Source organism: Accipiter gentilis, chromosome 2, assembly GCF_929443795.1.
Source record: "Accipiter gentilis chromosome 2, bAccGen1.1, whole genome shotgun sequence".
In the NCBI taxonomy this organism is placed as follows: Eukaryota; Metazoa; Chordata; class Aves; order Accipitriformes; family Accipitridae; genus Astur; species Astur gentilis.
Genome location: NC_064881.1, coordinates 25,688,135 through 25,707,891, shown reverse-complemented (window position 1 = coordinate 25,707,891; position 19,757 = coordinate 25,688,135). Strand labels below are relative to the sequence as shown.

General features: G+C 36.0%; 1 protein-coding gene across 6 annotated transcripts in view; it reads right to left on the bottom strand.

Annotated features, from left to right (window-relative positions):
* The window catches only part of CPNE3 (copine 3), a 32,188-nt gene that overhangs the window by 10,794 nt on the left and 1,637 nt on the right, over positions 1–19,757 (bottom strand). For 3 of the 6 annotated variants that reach the window (XM_049819309.1, XM_049819285.1, XM_049819319.1), the window contains exons 2-8: positions 10,666–10,805; positions 9,881–10,060; positions 8,643–8,717; positions 8,112–8,183; positions 7,194–7,277; positions 5,461–5,550; positions 1,897–1,995 (exon numbers count right to left, since the gene is read on the bottom strand). In XM_049819309.1, the coding sequence (XP_049675266.1) occupies positions 1,897–1,995; positions 5,461–5,550; positions 7,194–7,277; positions 8,112–8,183; positions 8,643–8,717; positions 9,881–10,060; positions 10,666–10,797 (732 nt within the window). In that variant the 5' untranslated portion in view covers positions 10,798–10,805. Of the gene's footprint in view, positions 1–1,896; positions 1,996–5,460; positions 5,551–7,193; positions 7,278–8,111; positions 8,184–8,642; positions 8,718–9,880; positions 10,061–10,665; positions 10,806–12,120; positions 13,075–15,968; positions 16,112–19,757 lie in introns of those variants that run through there. The other 3 variants (XM_049819295.1, XM_049819276.1, XM_049819302.1) reach the window with 2 other exon arrangements.

Sequence of the window (19,757 nt, the reverse complement as noted above, 5' to 3'; positions counted from 1 at the left end):
AAGGGGTGAGGGGGGGGCAGAAATCAGCAATTCTCCAGAGAATGAAAAGCCACCCTTTCATTCCCTTCAGTCATACAAGACCAGTTTTTTCAGCAGCTGAGGATACAGTCACACCCATGCTCACCTCAAATAAACTTCAAAGAAGTTCTGCCAAATCTCCCACAGGCACAGTTGATGTCAGAATCGTGGGAGTAACTAATGATCATGCTTGGAATATATAAAGTCAAATTCTAATGTGCACTAGAAATATTTTACAGACATTATCAAATTATCAGATCACAGAGGATCAGAGGTTAGTTCCTTTTAAAAGTAGAAGAAACCTGGAGCACATTAGTCGTGTTGTCTGTTATCTTCACTTCATCTTACTGACACAGCAGAAAGTTACTTAGAGTAGGTATAGCCACAGTTCTCATGAAAATAACTTTCTTAAAGCATTTCCAAAACCAGCACAGGCAGATTGTAACTTAAAATACCTTTTCCTTAAATTCAAAAAAGACCGCACCTATTATGCTACTAGGGGCACAATGAAAACAGATATTTGTATTCTCAAAGAGCCTTTACCCAACACACTTCACACTGCATGGGAACGCACTATCACAGTTCTTACAAAAAATATGTGCTTGAAAATGTGAACATACTAACCTGCTAGGTTTGTTTAATTTATGACACTGCTACATAACAAAAGTGCAATGTTTTTTTATTAAAAAAAAAATTAAGGAAACCATCTTGTTAGAAGATTCATAAAGTCTTCATTAAAAAAAAGCAGAAAAAGTTATTTTATGAAACCCTTCTGCTCCCTGATTATTATTTTTTTTTGCACAATTTAATTACAGTAATAAGAAGGATCACTGTCAGCATCAAAAGCTAAACTGATACCATCTGGCCCCTGAAAATCTAGAAAAAATAAGAAAACACCTAAGAGCTCCAACTAGGCAGCATATGAATTATATAGGTAGGATACGAGTCCAAAATTTCTTACAAACAATGTAAAACCTTAACAGGCATTAAACTAAACCATGCATAATTCAAAATTAATTCAGAAACAGGTATCTGAAAGAAAAGTATGGCAAGGCACAAAGCAGCAATCAAAAAACCACTACATACAAGGTTGACTCTTCGCATTAAATAGCTCTGAAGAATTCAGTACAAATGCAACATTCAAGATGTTAGAAAAGTACAGGTAGGCACTCTTGTATATATATCCCATTATTATTAAATGCAGGAGCAGTTCTGCAGGTTTTACAGAATGAAAGGAAAAGATAGTAAAATATTTTGATAACATACATGTCCATAAAACAAAGACTTTTACGTTAAGGTTGCTACGCCACCTTCTAAATGTAAACCTTGTCTATTAAAAGGTCTGCAAATTGTTACAGTTCATAAGAACATAAAGGGTAATTTCACTTTAAATAAGAGCCACCTAATGTAACACATTCAGTTGCATTCTTCTGCAGTACCATAAATGTTGAATTGTCTTCATATTCACTGAAGTATGCATGACAGTTGGTAAGTGCCATACTTGAAATAAAGGACTAAGTAAAACCTGAAAAAAATACTACAAGCTTTGGCCTTTTAACTGCATTGAAATTTGTACTGCATTCTGTCCTTTGACATGCTAAATTTTTTGATTTCTGTGTTTTTATGATTAGTGAAATTAATTTGTGTTGACAGTTGGGTATTTAGATATGTAATATTAAAAATTGTAACCAAGATACTGATCCTAGGGAAGTTGATGCATAATGTAAATGCTGAGTCAGCCTCAACTACAGTAGCATTGTTAAGGTGTAGCCTAACACTACTTCAATACCTGCAAGTAAAGTGGTGTAAGCTTTGCTCCAAAATGAGTAAAACAGCTTATCAAAAACACACAGGCAACTTAGACTATGTAAGACTTACAGGTGAGGACCGAGATGCTTCCTTCAGTTTCGACATAGTAGTTTGAAAACTTCCTATGAGATCATGAGACCCATCACTATCATAGTCATAGCACTCAACCTAAAATGAAGCATTGTTCAGTATTAGTAACAGAAATGGCCCCACAAAAGCAATAAACACTGCAATGGCATTTCTAGTTCAGCCAAAACTGACACCCAAAATATTCCTAGATGTCTTATAACATGGAGTTTTTCTCACGTTGCAGTCTTAGAATTGCATAGAGTTACATCTAAAAATTACAGACTGGGTAAAAGCCAATATACCCAGTGTCAATTCAGATCTTCCACTGAAATGAAGAAGAGACAAGAATACTAAGCAGTGTCAGGTCCCGCATGAGCGAGTAACATCAATTATATTGAACTATGTTTGGGGAGTGAGGGGGTATCAGGAAGAGTAGGAAAACAATGTATGGTTTTTTACTGTCATGATGGATTAAGAGACTTAATTTTTCAGACGTATTAAGGAAATTTAACTATCTCTGACCATCCACCTAAAAATTTAATAAATAGTTATTCAGGGATCACAAGAGTTTTATTACTTTTATATTACTTTACAAATCTTCAAGATAAACTTAGAATTTATAAGTTTATGAAGGTTTAGCCCTAAATCTAGAAACAAGGTTTTTTTGTGGGTTTTTTTGTTGTTGTTTGGGTTTTTATGGTGTTTGTTTTTTTTTAAGATCGGCAAATTTAAACAGTCACTAGGATCCACACTTCATGGATCTGACTGTCAACTAAAAATCCCTCTTTTCCTGTATTCAAGGTTTAATGCTAAGTTTTATTATTCAATCAACTCATCTTTTAACACCCTAACCCACCAAAGAAGGCAGAACAAGTGAAAACCAGACTTTTTTTCTCTTTGAGAACCCCTCATTTTGAGTGAGCATAATTTTACCACTGTTACTTTAACCTTGTATGTCCTCAATTGTTGTTTTTTAAAAGCTCAATTTATGAATATGACCCAAGTGCCTTTCTATATATTATCTATAATAGCATATGCTAATTTCTATCCACTTCTGGTATTTTATTTCAGATTAGCAACACAGACATGCTAGCTAACTTAATCAAAATAACTTAACAATAGTAATGATAAATAATAAATCAAGAGTCAAAGTAGGAATCACCCATTATTTGGAATCAAAACATAAACTTCAAGAAAAACTTTTCTGAAATTATATGGGTTAAACTGAACAGCTATTTTCATGTCTGTCTTTCCAGACTGAAAAAATTGTACACTATATTCAAGAAACAATTTAGTTGATTACTTGGGCACTTCATTTAGGAATAACAAAGTAAAACAAACAACTTCAACATACACTTGAGCATCTGAGAGGAATTAACTTTCTGAAACCAAACAGTAATGTTGTACTACAAAATAAGATGCATAGATTGCAAGTTCTACGCTGTGCAGAACATGCCTCTATGTTGTGACTTGCACTACTCCTACAACATTTTGAATGCACTAATAGGTAAATAAAATGCATGCACATGCACTCAATAGCAACTTAAAATTCACACAAGCAGCCACAGAACCAAAAGACTAAAGTTCATGGCAGATACTATGTAAATTCTTTTGAATGCCATAAATCAAGCCAATCAAATACTCAGCCAAGTGCCTCAGTACCTGAAATTTAAAACTGAAGACATTTCCTGAGCCAACAGTTATGATACTTGTTCACAGTTAGCACAGTTATTTCTTCTTCCTTTCAAAGGGATCAAAGTTTGTCTTGCTTGGTATATGTGACCCATCTAAGCCAATTTTCAATACTTAATCCAGGCAAGATAGAAATACTTCTTTTGTTCCAGGTATGCTCTCATGGACACACAGTACCACTAGGGAACTATGTGATAAAATTGCACATATGTTTTCCCCAGCAGAACCAGGCATGCTTGCTCCAGATGAAAGGCTCACATTTTCAAGACAGAAAAACTTCACTGACTGCAAATACACTCACATGGAATATAGCAATAAGTCTAAAAGATAAAGAATCAACTTGGTTTGTGCATTGCTGGGGATACACAAACTAAGCCATTAAATAGGTGAAAAGCCACTCATTACGGAAAAGTTGTTGGGTTTACTTACTATGACAAATAGCCCATTACGTATGCAACTGTGCGCATATAAAAGTGTTAAGAGTATTGTTTAATCCTTCAACAACATTACAATATAATTCTGTCTGCATTTTAATGTTTGAAGTGATAGCTCCCAGATTTCTAAGACAAAACATAATCCTAATGTCTGTCTGCAAGTCCGTAACAACTCCAAGTAAAATCTACTTCTGCTGGAAATAAACCTACACTTCTAAGGTAAGATTCCAAAGAACAGACTATTAAAATGACGACAGAGCTGAGAATGACTCCACCTCAACAGATATATTTTAATCAATGGTCTATAGTTTTAGTATGGCTGTTTACTGAAAAAGAAAAATATGTTTACAGTATATGGAGATGTAAGACCTGTTACAGCTATTTTGGGGAAAAGGGATGCAGAAAGGAATGAGAAGGAAAAAACACAGAAGCAGTAAGGGAAGCACGTTCTGGGCTTGTAAAGTTGTTCATTAGTCTGCTCTGTAATTATGTAGTTAAATCTATACAGGTGCTTGTAACACCCAGATCCCTATGGCTCTTAAGCTTTTTCCAGGACTGCCTCAAGTCATATGACTAATACCTGTCACATGCAGATCATGCTCTCATTTTTCCTTCCCAGAGGAAGAACAGCAATTAAACTGGTTGGTGGGTTTGGTTTTTTTCAAATGCTAAAATTCCAGGCTCCTAACATGTTCATAATAACTTATAAATGGCATTTTGATTGGTTGTTTAGCTTCAATTCCACCCCTGAAGGGAATTCCTGAAGAAAAACATTCAGAAGTTAAACATAACTTATTCAAGATAAGATTTGAAGATACAAAGAGTTAAAGACCAGTCCTGGTAGAACTATCATTTCACAGGTTTGGCTGACTTTCCAACAGAAAGCTCAGTTTTATCTGAGCAGAAAAAGTCGCTACATCTGGTATCCACAAGAGACATCTGGTTCCCATCTTATCTCAGCAAGTATATTAAGTGTAACTAATTGTATGAGGTAGTATATTACGAATTTCTTTAGTGTTACCTGTTGCACCAGTACCAAAGTATTAACAAATCCATAACATAGAACAAAGCATATTCTAGCCTTTATCATGCATCTTTCACTATACAGTATCTTAATACCACCAATATTGGCTGATGCAACACTAAAACTGTATAATCCAAATACAAAACTGAATTGGACATTTCAACGCTACTTGCATTCAACTGGTTTCCCAGACTTTCAAAGACCAACTTTTACCACATGATGCATCACTAATGTGAAATATATTTTTTTCCCTGAAACATGCATATATCTGTGAGTTTCAAGTAAGAATAAGAAACCCAATACTTTCAATTCAATTTGAAACAAAAAGAGGCAATAGAATAACACAACTTCCATTTATTACATATTCAAATTTTTTCAATGCAGTAATTTATGCACACATTTCATATACATTACCTTAATTGACTTATCCATGTCACTGTAACACAGAGAATTGAGAGAGATTTTAAAGGGCCTCCAAACAGGATTCAGGTTGTTTTTAATAACCTGTGGAAAAAAAAAAAAAAAAAAAAAGAAAAGACAGAATAGTATTGTTCACAAGAGTGGAAATAGTCATCATAATGGCTAATACCTTCATGCCATGAATGTTGTAAGCAAAACCAGTTGACTAATGTTGCTGTCAATCACTTTCTGTGATCAAAATCCTAACATACAGCATATAAACAAACTAAACATTCTTAACATGCAATATAATTCTCCAAAAGAGATGGTATCTTTCAACTCTGTATTTTTCTAGACTGCACTGTGATCTACTATATCATTCAGCTACTACACTGCAAAAAATTAATCTTTACATAAACACTGACTTTTTTTTTTTAATAAGCACACACATATATACGTGCACAAAAACATATATAACAGTGTGACTTACCAAAAAAACATGGAAAAAGATTACATTGGAACTTCTGAATACATCAATACTCTGGAGATTACAATTCACTCCAGCTTATATTTATTCTGAAATGCCACTTATCGAAATACTCCCTCTCAAGAAATTCATGGTATGGTTAAGCAGAAACAGTGCATGAGGATAAAAGGTCTCCCAGGCTGAATGCTAAATAAGTGATATTTAAGAATAATACTGAAGGATCTTCAGAATTTGTCAACAAGAAAGTATCTGTAATACACTCAATACACCAAATAATGATACTATAAAGTACAGGAAACTACACACAACAAGCAATACTTAATTAATACTACCTAATAATAGTAATACTTCCAGCACTGTAGGAGTGCAGTGAAAGAAACCTCTCTTTTGAAAATGAATATACTAAATAAAAGTTAGTAACATAAAAAGGTTTTTAAAATCTGTAACATAAAGAACTAATCCTCCAGCCAGTTCTAGGCTGGAACAGCGAATTCTGGATTCATTACTGAAATTGAAGATGACTGAAATTCTCATGGAAAAGACACATTTTATGCAGAAGAAGCACCTCACGAGAGATACTATTTTATAAATCTGACACAAAAAGGATTTATACTTCTTCAACATCCATGCTTCAAAATTAATACAGTCATCACTTCAAATGCACACAGTAGTACCTCAGTTGTGACTAGGGCCTGAGCTTCCACTACAGTGAGACATTTTGAACCTACTCCTACCCTGTCACTTGTCACGGGACCTCTGCACCTCCTCCTGGGTGGAAGGCTGCTGCTCAAGCATGTTTTCCCTCACTCAGCATAATCCTTGAGTTGCCCTTGCTATGCAACCGTTCGGTATGATTACATTTATTAGTAAACAGTACTGCGAGGTGACACTGACATAAGAACAGCAGTCATAGGAATGCCCAAGCTCTACCCTCAGAATAGCACCGAGACAAATGTCCCTGTAAGAGTATGCAGTACCTTTTCAAAAACATTTGTTTTCTTCTGGATGGCAGAAAGTTTTTTTTAAAAAAAAAAAAAGGTATTTTCCTTTAAAATAAGATAGCACACATCAGAATCAGAGTAAGGTAGACTTCCTGTTCTATGAGAAAAATCAGTGGAAGAGCAGAGGTGGTTTCTAACTGGTCTGCATGTCAACTGCCAGATCATTCTCTTCTTTTTCTAAGACACTGTACCTCTAGTGCTGTGACACACTGGAAATCAAATGATATTAAGCTCTAGGTTGTTGACTGAACATATCCTACCTCTGTTCTGTGAACCATCACCCAGTTTCCATCTGCAGTCTGCTTGTGGAATTCCAGATAAGGATCTGACTTTCCAAAAAAGTCCTGTATTTAAAGAACATGTAATTATCCCAGAACAGCCTGTGGCATGAATGCCACTAAATGCTAGTTAAAACATGCTTAGCTTAACAAAAAGTAAACTAAATATTCAGGGAACAAAAGCTTTGGATGAAAAAGCTCTAGTCTGATTATATTACCACCTGTGAAAGAGAGAAAGAAAACAGGGCATGTCCATCAATTTAGGATAAAAGTTCTGTAATGTCCACGCAGTAAATACCTGACAGTTCAAGCAAAAGAATACTTATACAAATAAATACCGTGATGGATAGTTAGGAAACTAAGGATTTCATCCAGTTCAGAAAAGTATCATTAAATTGACTGGGAAAAATGATAACATTTTTTCCATTACCAATTTTTTTTTAATTTTCCTTCTAAAAGTCTTTCTAAATACAGTAATTTTATCCTGCCCCAAAATATTTAACGTAACAGATTTATACACTCCAAGTATACTCTTCACCATTTACTTCAGAGAGCTAACGGGTAATCATATATACAGCTATTCAAACCAATGGATATACCAAAACTTCCTTATCTTTATGATTAAATGTAAAGATTTACATTTAAATGGAAGCATGCCATTCACAGACTATACCTGCAATGCACTTGTCTTATTTAGAAATACATTACAATTCATTTCAAAATGGTCAATGAAGTTACTCTGAAGCAAATCTTTCTTCAATTTCTTTTTTTGGTATAAGAAAAACCTTAATGGATTTCATTATTTCAGCAAAAAGTAGGAATGAACGTTTTAATGTTTCCTGTTTTGACAAGATTCTGATTTTATTACTGTATCAAAAGGAACTGCAATCACACAGATACCTTATTGTCCAGTTTCCTTGCTTCTACTTCCAATACAACCACCCTGTTATCCTTCACTTCTTCTGCTGTAATCTAGATAGGCAAACAAAATACTCATTTTGTATTCAGGAACTACATTGTTTTCTCATATTCTCAACACTCCTATGACAGGTCCATAAAAAAAAATATAGAAGTTTGCTCACAAATGAAGCATTAAAAAATGGGGTGGGGGGAGGGAAGAACAATTTGATTTGGCATTGGGATTCACTAGATGATGACACTGACAAAGATACTGCCCAAACAGTAGCACATCAGATGCCCTAATTATTTTGATGGATGCAATGAGACTTATAGATGCAGAAAGTGGGCTGCTCTCCTTTTGGATAACAAAGAAATATTAGTGAAGGGAAAGAAAAAATGCTTTAAGATACTTTTTACAGCACAGTACATTAGACTCACTGTGTTCAAGCCACTAACTAACTAACTAAAAAAAAAAAAAAAAAAGCCACAAAAACATTTAAGGATAAATGCTAAGGAGATTTATTGTCTTACCGTAATACTTCCTCTTCCAGCAGGTCTGCCATTTTTCAGCACTAATGGTTTTGTTAGAGTCCTGCTAGAAACTACCTGCCAAGACAAAATTTGAGTATCAAGCATTATTAGCACAATTTCATAGATTTTCAAAGGAATGAAATGAGATGGTTAAGTATTTTCATTTTAGGAATGTTTCCTTTATCATGAAGATGACAACATTACATTTACTTCCCATGATGCCCTATGAATAAATAGGTAATACTTGATACACTTCAAAATTTTAAAATACTTATGCAGATGAACACATGCAGAGTTTCAGGAGCAATATGAAATAAAATGTCTTCTAGTAACATGATATACATACATGGGCAAATGCAATACCTTAAGTTCCAATCTCAAATTGTTCCTAAGTTTTTCACACATACCATTCAAACACATGCAAGCCATATCTCATAACAGCTTCAGCAAACAGATTTATAAACACAGTATTTGTCACACAAACAAACATCAATCTCCCCTGCCATGTATCCAGTTGATTTTGCTTTATCCTCTTCAGGCAATGCTTTATCAGAAGGGTGTCTACTCATTCTACAGGTCCTTCTTTACTTAAAGAATGAATGATTAATTTTACATTGTTACTGAATTTCATTTCACAATGCCTCCATCTTCATAATGCACTTAAAATAAAAATACTTTAGACACAGGGGAGGAAGAAACCCAAGAAGACTCTCCTGAGAAGTGCCTTCAACGGATCTACTAGAAATAACAAGTTGAAAAGAAGCTGCCCCATTATGATAGCACCAATAGCAGAATTTGGCAGGGAAATGTGAGTGACATCAACAGTTAGCACAACCAGAATCACTGCTAGCCTTGAGCGGAAAGCAAATTATAAGGTTAACATGGCCCTTGTGAACACTCTTATGCTGCTAAATACCAATTGTCTTTCTGTGGAGCATAAAAATAATAATTTGAGTCTTAGAGTAAATAAACAGAAATTATTACTTTGTGCTCATTGACTGTCCACTTACTTTCAGACAGCAATTTGGACAGTCACCATCCTAGACTACATTTCAGGGCATCATCTCAAGACCTTTTGCAAATAAAGAGGCTTGAAAACACAAATGAAGGGAATCCTATTCAGCTTAGGAGTACCCCAACTACACAAGAACATAGTGATAAATTTAAGGTAAAAGTGGTTAATGATTTGCAGTAACTTACATTTTCTTAATTCTAAGGAAAATCATCTGCATACTTACCTGTCCCAGTGTACACTCAAATTCTCCTAAGAAGTCATCATCATTCAGATCAAAGGTTTTGTTATCAATGTCATATATTCCAAACTTAAGTTTCTGAACAAGCTCAAAATAGTAATCAATTAGGAATTTCTTGGCAAACTTTGGGTTCAAGGAATTCTTAACTCTTTCTGTGCGATCAACCTGCAATTAGAAAGATATCACTTCATCCAGTATTTCACCAACCAAACAAGTACTCCAATCGAATAACATTTTATTAGAAACTTTCAAAAGTTCTTCTTACTATAAAGTATAAAGCTGTATCTTCCTGCAAACCTTCCATCAAATATAAATAACCACATTATATTATAAAACCCACTGTTGTAAGTCAGAGATACTTGAGGACCTGTTTTTCTTTGCTCCCTATAAGGAGTACCTATTCCTGTATATGGAAGACTAACATAAGAATGTTAAATAAGAACGTTGATAATGTCAAATCCAGGATGAGACCCTAGTTTTGGAGCACTGTACTTATAAAAGCACATTTAAGCACTGAGAAGGCTTCTTCTGTTGGTCCACACATGGCTGGGGGAACAGTGCTAAAAATCAAACAGGTGTAAATATTTATTAGAAAACGATTATTAGTGTGCTGCCTGTATAACTATTATAGACATAATCTAATGAAGAGTACTCAGAGGTGCTGGTATATAATTAAAATATTTTAACAAAATCATACACGCCAGCATTTTAGAAGGTCCAACAAGTTAGACTGTGTTTTTAGCAGATTCATGAGAAGCATCACACTGTACCTCATACCACTGCTGACCACTCGTGTTCTGGAGAAGCACACACAGCGGGTCTGACTTGGAACCAACATCTTTATCCAAGAGATTGGTGCAGGCAATAGTCAGCTCCACCTTTGTTACACACTGTGCCGCCATTTGTTAAGCTAGAAAGCAAACAATGGGATAGTCACAATGCATTAACTCTCTGACTGATCATTAGAGTTATAAGCTTGTCAGGAGCGAGATTTGAGGCTCCAAATGCAAATTTTAAGATTTATGATGTACCAACATTACAGTATTACTGTCATACTATTGGCTTTGCCACATATGTATAAAACTTCATTTCAAAATCTGCACATAAGAAAGAAGATCAGGTTTCTTAGAATGCTTGAGGAACCAAATAGAGAACACCACAAAGAAAGTAAAGTGGTTTGAACTGCTGACAATAAAACTTCGCACGCTTTAAATTACATCCTGAAGCCACGAACATGGCAGGATTGGACAAGGAGTTTAGGTGGGTAATGGCATAGGTGATCTTGCTTTAGTAAATCTTCAAAAACAACTCAATTTTTAATAATAGGAATAAACAACTTTGAAGTCAAGTAACAACTCAGTATTAGGAGCAATTCTTCTTTCTGGAGGTTCGTTTAAAAGAAAGAACAACCAAAAGCTTTCTTACATTTCCTCTTAAGTATCTCAATCATTCTCCACGGGAACTGAGAAGACCAGCAGATATTACAAACCTACAAAACCAACTTCATTATAAGTTATGAATCCCACACCGGGATAATGTGCATTTGCAAGCCTTATTAGGTCTGAGCAGCAGATATTTTCTACATAAAAAAAATCTCTATAATTATACTCTTCAGGAAAACAGTTGATCATTTCCAACACCTCTTTGGGAGTTGAGACTCTACAGTACAATTAATTGCCCCTGACTCAGAGACTAAAACTTCCAAATCTTTCCACAAGCAGCCTATCCTGGAAGTTCCCAAGCCTCTGTAGCTTCAGGTTCTCCTTCTCTACAGCAAGTCCACAGTCTAGACACAGTATCTCTGTGGATTAACTTACCTTGAAAGTGCATGAGACACTAAACAGAATAAGGAAGCAAAGGCATCTGCTTCTATCTAGCCAGCTCACTTGCATCCTACACATTCATGTTCAAGTATACTGTAACTATACTTAACCCAACCCATCTCTCTTACTCTCACTGCATTCTTACAACTTTTGGTGAAAAGGAACTTTTTTTAGAGGCAAAAAGGAAAGGAAGATGATAAAAAGGAACAATAAACTGGAAACAGGAGAAAGAAAACACTGTGGTCTGAGGGAATTTTCCTGAGGCTTCTTGTATTCCACTAGGGCACACTTCACACGTTACCTCTCCCGTCTCTGTTTTGTTATCTTAGAGATGGACCTTTTGGAGACTGAAGTAAATATAAATTATCTGTAAAGGAACCACTCAAACATCCATGCACATACATTATTTTTAAGAAGCATGTCAGATTCATGGAAATCCTCCTGCACCTCCCAAACACCTAAATGTGATTCCATCTTTGAGTATCTTCTGCTCCCATGACTTTACCAAGCTTCAGTCATTGTCCTTGAGGGGGAAAAAAAAGTGAAACTCTAAGTATTTAAACTGGGTTTAAACCAATGTTTTTTAGGTTTAGAAAGCATACCCCTAAAAAGCAGTCTGTCCCTTTTTTCCTGGTTCTCTTTTTGTGCTGGTATTTTCCATTCCCTGTTGCTTTCCTGGCTGCCAGACAGAGCTTATTAACAGTCAGTGGCTTTGCCCATAGAATCCAATGCAGACCAGTGCATGACTCCTCAATGGCTGTTTCCAGCAAAACAACTTTCTGCTGACAAAATGATGGCCTAATACCCACTGCTGCAACAGCAAGTGAAAAGGGTTTTCAAGAAATTCAACAGAATTCAAACTTGAACTGAGACATATTTCTCACACTCAAAATTTTCTTGCTCTAACTTCCTTGAAACTCATTATTATTATTATTATAAGTCCCCGAAAGGACTTCTAGCCACATTTCTTTTGTTAAAGTAATGTTTCCAAAATCACTGGTAAATGGATACCATCCAGTCAACCTAAAAATCTGGTCAGCTTTTTCTACTTAGCATGTACATTTGTCTAGTGTGTGCACGTGTGTGTCCCAATTCTCTTCCATCGCAAGTACTTTCTCACATGAATACATCAATTCTGTTACTTCCCCTCCCCCTTCACGTCACTGAGTGTCCCACTATGCATCTAATGTGGGAAAAGAGTAGATTTAGCAGAAGAGGTGCTGTGCAAAAAGCATCCTTTAACACACAGGGAAAGGAAGGATTAAAAAACTTGCTTCCCTTCCCTGCAATGCAAATGCTCTTGTTTGAGATGTAATAATTGCGTCCATATTAGATAAAAGACAACTTACAACAAGAAAATGCATTTATCCAAGTGGAGGATACTCAACTTGAAACCCGGATACAAAAGCAAAACCTCCCAAATCCTGAGATGTTCCTTTAATCCCTTCCATTTCCAGTTTTGCAAAATCCAAGATGAAAAATAATGCAAGGCATTTTCCTCAGAGGTTTTGAGAATATCAGGAATCAATATGTGTATAATGGGTTGAAGAGGTCTGTAATACTAATGCGTTTCAAGAATTAATTTTGCTATTTTACTTGAAAGGAAGACAACATGACTATCCATAACACCAGAAAACTGATACATTTTACAGTAAATAGTTGTATGCAACCTGATTTTGTATATTATAAACATTAAAAGTTAGTAAAATAGTAGTGAGAAAAAGTCATATCTCAGTAACCCAAAACAGTATTTACAGTAGTGAAACTCGGTACATAAACAACAGATACTTTTCTTACAACATTGCAGTCATTACAGAACTTGCAGAGGGCACACAGATGCTTCACATGTGTGAATTCAGAAGTCTTTTAAACAGCATGGTTGTTGGAGCTCTGCATATACTGCATGAATCCTCGTAATCCCATACTGTATAAAAGGAAGAATGACTCCAGCTCCACCCAATTCTCCTTACATCTGAAAGCCTGTGTTAGGTGAAAACTTCCAGAACAGGTTTGGGAGGTGGGCGATAGGATTCCTAAAGATGATAAATATCTTCCTAAATATGATAAACATCCTCAAGGATCAGAGTCACTGTCAGGTGAGTAAGCATGCTCTTTTTGGAGACTTGATGGAATACAGAGTGTGGCAAATTGCAGTCTCTTCAGGACAGTGGAAGTAAAAAAACCATGGCTGCACTAGTGCATTACCTCCTGAAATACCATTCTACAACACACTATCAGATCTAGTAGGCAAATCAGATGCAAAATACTCTAGATACATGACTGGATTACTTGCACATTTGGGATACTGGAGTAACTTTACATGGACAGATGATACTATTTGGGCTCTGGCAGCCTTGACTACCAGTAAGTTACATCACATAACAAGAGACTTCTTTATTCAATTAGTTATTGTTATGAAAGTAACTATGCTCCCCTTTGGGCAAATATAATTGAAACCTCTGCTTTTCTCAAGTTATCAACTGTTTGTCCTCCACACAGGGTACACTGTAAAGTGAGGTAAAGCACACCAGAATGAGGCCAGATGACAGCTAATAGTCCTTTCTATTGGTATGGCTTTTATGACTGCAGGAATATATCAGGCTTTAAAAAAAACAAAACCACTGATAATTCTGGACAGGAGAAGACTGAAAATTACTATAAACTGTATGGCAGAACTTGTGACATCCAGACTCTGAACTGCAGCAACTTGTTCCTGATCCTATGCCATGTCTAGGCAGCTCAAGAGCATGATTAGGTCAACTAAGTATATTTCAAGTCCTTCTGCTTGAGCTGTCATTACTAAAGCAAAACTGTAAATCGAGGACTTGTCTTATCTTGCAGTTCCACTGATCATAATGTTCTCTGAATTCCACTAATGATTCTACCAAAGATAAGTGGCATCCACCAAATAACCCAGCCAATGTCTGCTTTTCAACAAACTGTAAACATGACATTCTACCTGGAAGGGAACAGATCTATTATCAGAATAATCTTCTAACAGAGCACTTAGGAACTGTCAGACTGCAATACCAGAGGAGAGTACAGGCTTGTGCAGATAACATACCAGAGTAGTACAATGATATGTTCATAACTATAGGTGTTTCCCAATCTGACAAGCAGAAAATACATAACTACAAGATAACAAAAAGACTACTGAAGTGAGCACTGCTGTAGCTGGGTTTGGCATCGCTGCCTTTAGTCAAAAGTCTGAAACCTGTTCTGATGTAAGCTGTTGCTGTCACAGAACATTTCCTAGTTCCTGCAAACTACTAATGACAATGGACCAAAAAATCCATACTTTGTAGTTATCTCAGGGCCCAGATGGACACAGAAAAAGCAAGGGAAACATTTCAGAACTTGCTAATAAAGTCTATTCCTGATCAGCTCATCTTCTAGCCATAATGCTACACTTAAGCATTTTATGTAAACTGTGTGCCAGACTGAAAAAGGCAGTACCACATAAAAGCAGTGCTCAGACCCTTCTTGAATTATTAAGTATTTCCCATGAACCTGGGCAGATGACAACACAGAAATAAATTAATTATTCAGACAGACTATGAAAATGAAAGTCTTGAACCAACCCTAAACCTGAAATAATACATATGAAGCTTTACTGTCCTGTACATTCAGTGTATGCAATTGTTCAGTCTCTGTTCTTTCAGACAGGATTAAGGTACCATTTCTTGCAAACAGAAATTTTTGTGGTAAAGATCTCTCTGTTCCTTAGAACCTCTTGTATTGCATCTCAGAGCAAGCAATAACTGCGCTTCTTGCAACAGCCTTTCACAAGAAGGGTTCCGGTGAAGAGCTGGCACAAAGATGGACAAACCAAGATCTAAATGAAATTAACCTGGGAGACAACATCCATCTCACAATATAACCTGCTCAATCCATCATCTCAGCATAGTTGTCTAGCATGTCTTTATAACAGTTGCATATGCAAAGAACAGAGAATGACAACATACTCACAGAAAATGCCATGTCTGCTGCAAGAAGCTGACAATGAGATTATGACAAACGGATGCTTCTTTCCACTGACGGGGCTAGCAGCAACACAATTTCTAATGAACTTGGACTACATGTATATAAATGTATATTTAAACAAAACTCAAAGTAACCCTTCAATTCTCAAGGAAACTGACCACCTCACAGGAGCTGACACTGCGTATAAAGTTACAGCGGCAAAGACTGTTTCATAACCTAATTTCATCACTGCATTTGAAATCTAGAGACTTCTCTAAAAACCATACCTCTAAATCTGAATTCTGGCTCCTCTTTTTCACTCTCTTTACAGGAGACACAGCTGATAAAATTGTCCTGTGGCACTAGCTGATGTGCTGGCAAGTTGAACAACCGAAGCAGCTCAAAGTAACACATCTCCACTTGCATCATTCTGTATTTGAAGAATCACACAAAACCTTGAGTGTAAGCTGTATCTTTCCACATTCACTATTTAGAATGCAGGAAGGAATTATATCATTTTTAATTGAACAAGTGAGATTATGTTGATAAAACCCTAATGACCACAGAAGTCATTCTCCTGGTGATTATGCCAAACAAAAATAAGAGCTAATATTTAAGAAATCTGAGACATATGAGTGTGTGAGAAGAGAGACATTATTTTCTTTATGGGAAATGAATCATCTATTTATACAAGCTTCACCATACTCAGGCAGTTTAAATATTTATCTACTGGATTGGTAGCACACTGGTGTAAAAAGTCAGGCAACTATTTGCAGATAGTTCCTATATATAAAAATCTATCATTAAGTCACATTGCCAAAGAACATATTTAGAATTCTATTTTTTTAAAAGAAAAATATCTCACTGCACAGACCAGAAACTATTAATTTGACTTCTAGGATGCCTGTTCACAAGATGACTTAGAAACAGCTATTTCTAAATATCCTTCTGTTGACCTTTTTATCCTTGAATATGTGTGTTCACCCTTTAGGCACATCTTTAATGCTAAGGGTTCTTCCCAGCATCCTCCTCACACAAAAGCATTTTAAGAATTTTGGGTGATGTTCTGATGCAAGTGAGCTAAACTATAAAAGGTAATATTGTGCCCTGAACAAGAAAATTAAGAAACACAGATATCCTGACTTCAAAATGTAGTTGTTTTAAGCAGACAGCATTCAACCAGGGGAAAAGTGTTTCCTGTGTTTATGTTTTATCAGAATATTTTTATATGAATTACTTTATGGAAAACAATCTATCAACTACACAATTTGAATAGTATCTCAAATTGTGTATTCCTCATTGCAATTTCTCTCTTTAGAGCCACTGACTGACTTTACATAATTAACATTATCCACAAGAAACAAAAACTTGTATCTCACTAAAACTTGCTGCTTGTTATTGCAGAAAAAAATGCAAGTGATCACATGTTTTAGACTAATCCTCCTCACAGTCCATTTCAAGTCTGGCATGTTGTGACACTTCACTGTTAGAAATACCAGTTCTTAAAACTGGGTTTATGGTAACTTACCTCAGAAGTCTGTCTCTGTGCAGGAGAAGGCTAAAACTTCAGTAGTAGCATTAAAATGTGAAATGAAAGGAAATTAAAACCAAGAATTGTTATTCCCAGATATCAATCAAAGTAACAGGTTCAAATGTATATACTTTGACGAACTACAGCTTCTCTTAAAATAAATAACCTGTCCAATAGTTCTATGTGACCATGACGACAGAAATGTAAAGATTATTTATGGAAAACTCAGAGCTTTTGTTACAGAACAAACTACAACATAAATTAGATATTTTAAAAGTCCAGCAAGAAAAGCCCTTTAAGATTTTAAGAACAAAGATCAGATTTCCTTTTTTGTCCTTTTTTTACCAATAAGGTGACAGTGTTTTAAAGTAAGTAGACAAAACCAGTGGCTTGCAAACTCCCAATGTGGCTTATGCTCTAAGAATCCTATGCTTTCCTACACTGCTAAAGGTTGCCTAAGAAAAATCCATAAAAACACTATCCCACAAGGGTCTGGCATAACATTTTGTATCTCAGGGTAAACAACATTAACTTGAAACCGACAATCACAAGATTACACATTACTATAGCCCAGATGTATTTCAAACCTTCCTGTAGGCAAACTAAGAGCTCTCCAGTCAGCTCTGCTTCAATTCTGTATCATAGCAGCTACTTGCACTCTGCATTCACTGTGCCTGGGAAGCATCATACATGCTCTGCGTGTATGTAGGCAGTGGCTCTGAACACAAGCTCACAGCAATCATGCTGCTTGCTGGAACCACCAGATTATTGCACATCTGCTAATCACTACCATGAGGACTTCGTAATAACCCTCCTGAATGCGAGGAGCACCAGAAGCAAGTTGACACCACTAGAACTAATTCAGCTGGCTCCTAACTGTGTCTTGGATAAAGCACTGAGTGAACATGAGCACTTGATCCAGCTACAGGATGGGAAGGATTCACAGGACCCAGTCTTCTTTCAACCACAGAAGAAAGTATGAAGCAAGTGATCCAAATCATTAAGACTATTTCTTAAACAGAATTTCAGATGCAGCAACCCAGCCCCAAAACTCGTACATTCAGAAATCCTTCAAATGTTTAATAATGCCATTTTTAAATCCCTGAGCAACAGCATCTCATCTAAAACAATATTAAAGTTATACCAAAAAAATTAAACACAAAACGGTAAAGAGCACTGTAATTCTACTTCCTGTCTACTTATTTGCACAAGCCACACCACAGCTTCCAATGTGATGCTAGAAGGGGCCATTATGAATCTCAGCCTAGTTGATCCAAGAATAGAAGTAACTTTGTTGGGTTTAACAGGAAGTAATACCTACAAATACTAACTCGACCATATACTATTTATATTGGAAGAGCACGCTGACTTTCACTGGAAAATAAACAGAATTAATAAGGAAGGAAAAAACCATATCTTTCTGCTCAACTTTGTCCCTAAAGGAAACCACGGTAATGACAGCATCTGATTCTGAATCAGAATAAAGGGGGGAAAAAAAGAAAAAAAAAAAAAAAAAAAAAGCCACACCAGGTAATAACATTAACCTATTTGTGGAATTGCGATTTTAGTTTTATTACCCCTAAAAGAAGGATCTTTGGTGCTGTTGGTACAAAACAGCTACTATAGTTCCCCTCTAGCCTTAAATTCTGGAAAAACATTAACGCCTTGGGCATAACACAAGGCTGTAAAAACAGTGTGGTACAGCACTGCTACCTTGGAATTCTGGCAGATGACATTTAACAATGGCTTAGTTATTCAGCCTACCAGAAATGGACTTTTGCTTTCAACAGCTGAACTAAAATTAGTCTAACAGTCACATATGTAATGAACGGGTTAACTTTGTTCATGAAATCGCACGTGGGGGTAGGGACATTCTTCGATTAGCATCCGGTTAAGATAAATGAACTCAGTACAAGGGAAAAATCTCCATCAACCATACAAATAAACTCTGTCAAGATGGGAAGATTCCACAATTACCCCTAATAGTCTTACTGCTAAGCTTAACCTTTGGTCCATGTATTTTAGATAAAGTTGCAGCCCTTGTTCAAAGCAGAATAGAATCAATCCGGTTAATGGTGTTAAAACAACAGCATCATAATTTACTTACATCGGGAAGGGGGAAGACACACATTGTGATTGAACAAATGCTTTGTGTAAAAAGCAAGGCTTGCTTAAATGTTGCGTAAAAGTCACGAGAAAAAGACAACAAATATAATTTACTAGAAAAGGAGGGAAAAGACAACAGCTATAATTTACCAGATAAGGGGATTATCTCTACCACGACTGCACTTCTCCACATCAAAAGACATTCTATATCAAAAAGACACTTCCCCTTGAGAAGACTGACTGAATCCACCCAATAACAAACCTACACGAGTGAAGAAAGAAGAAGCAAGACAAGGCGGAGATTGACAAGAAAGGGGTGCATAAACTGTATAAAAGGAATGTAACTATAACAGAAAGTTGCGAGCTTTTGGTGGAGCACCGTCTCCCTGGCTGCCCAGCGCTGTTTTGCTCTTTTATCGCTTGCTAATAAATTCAATCT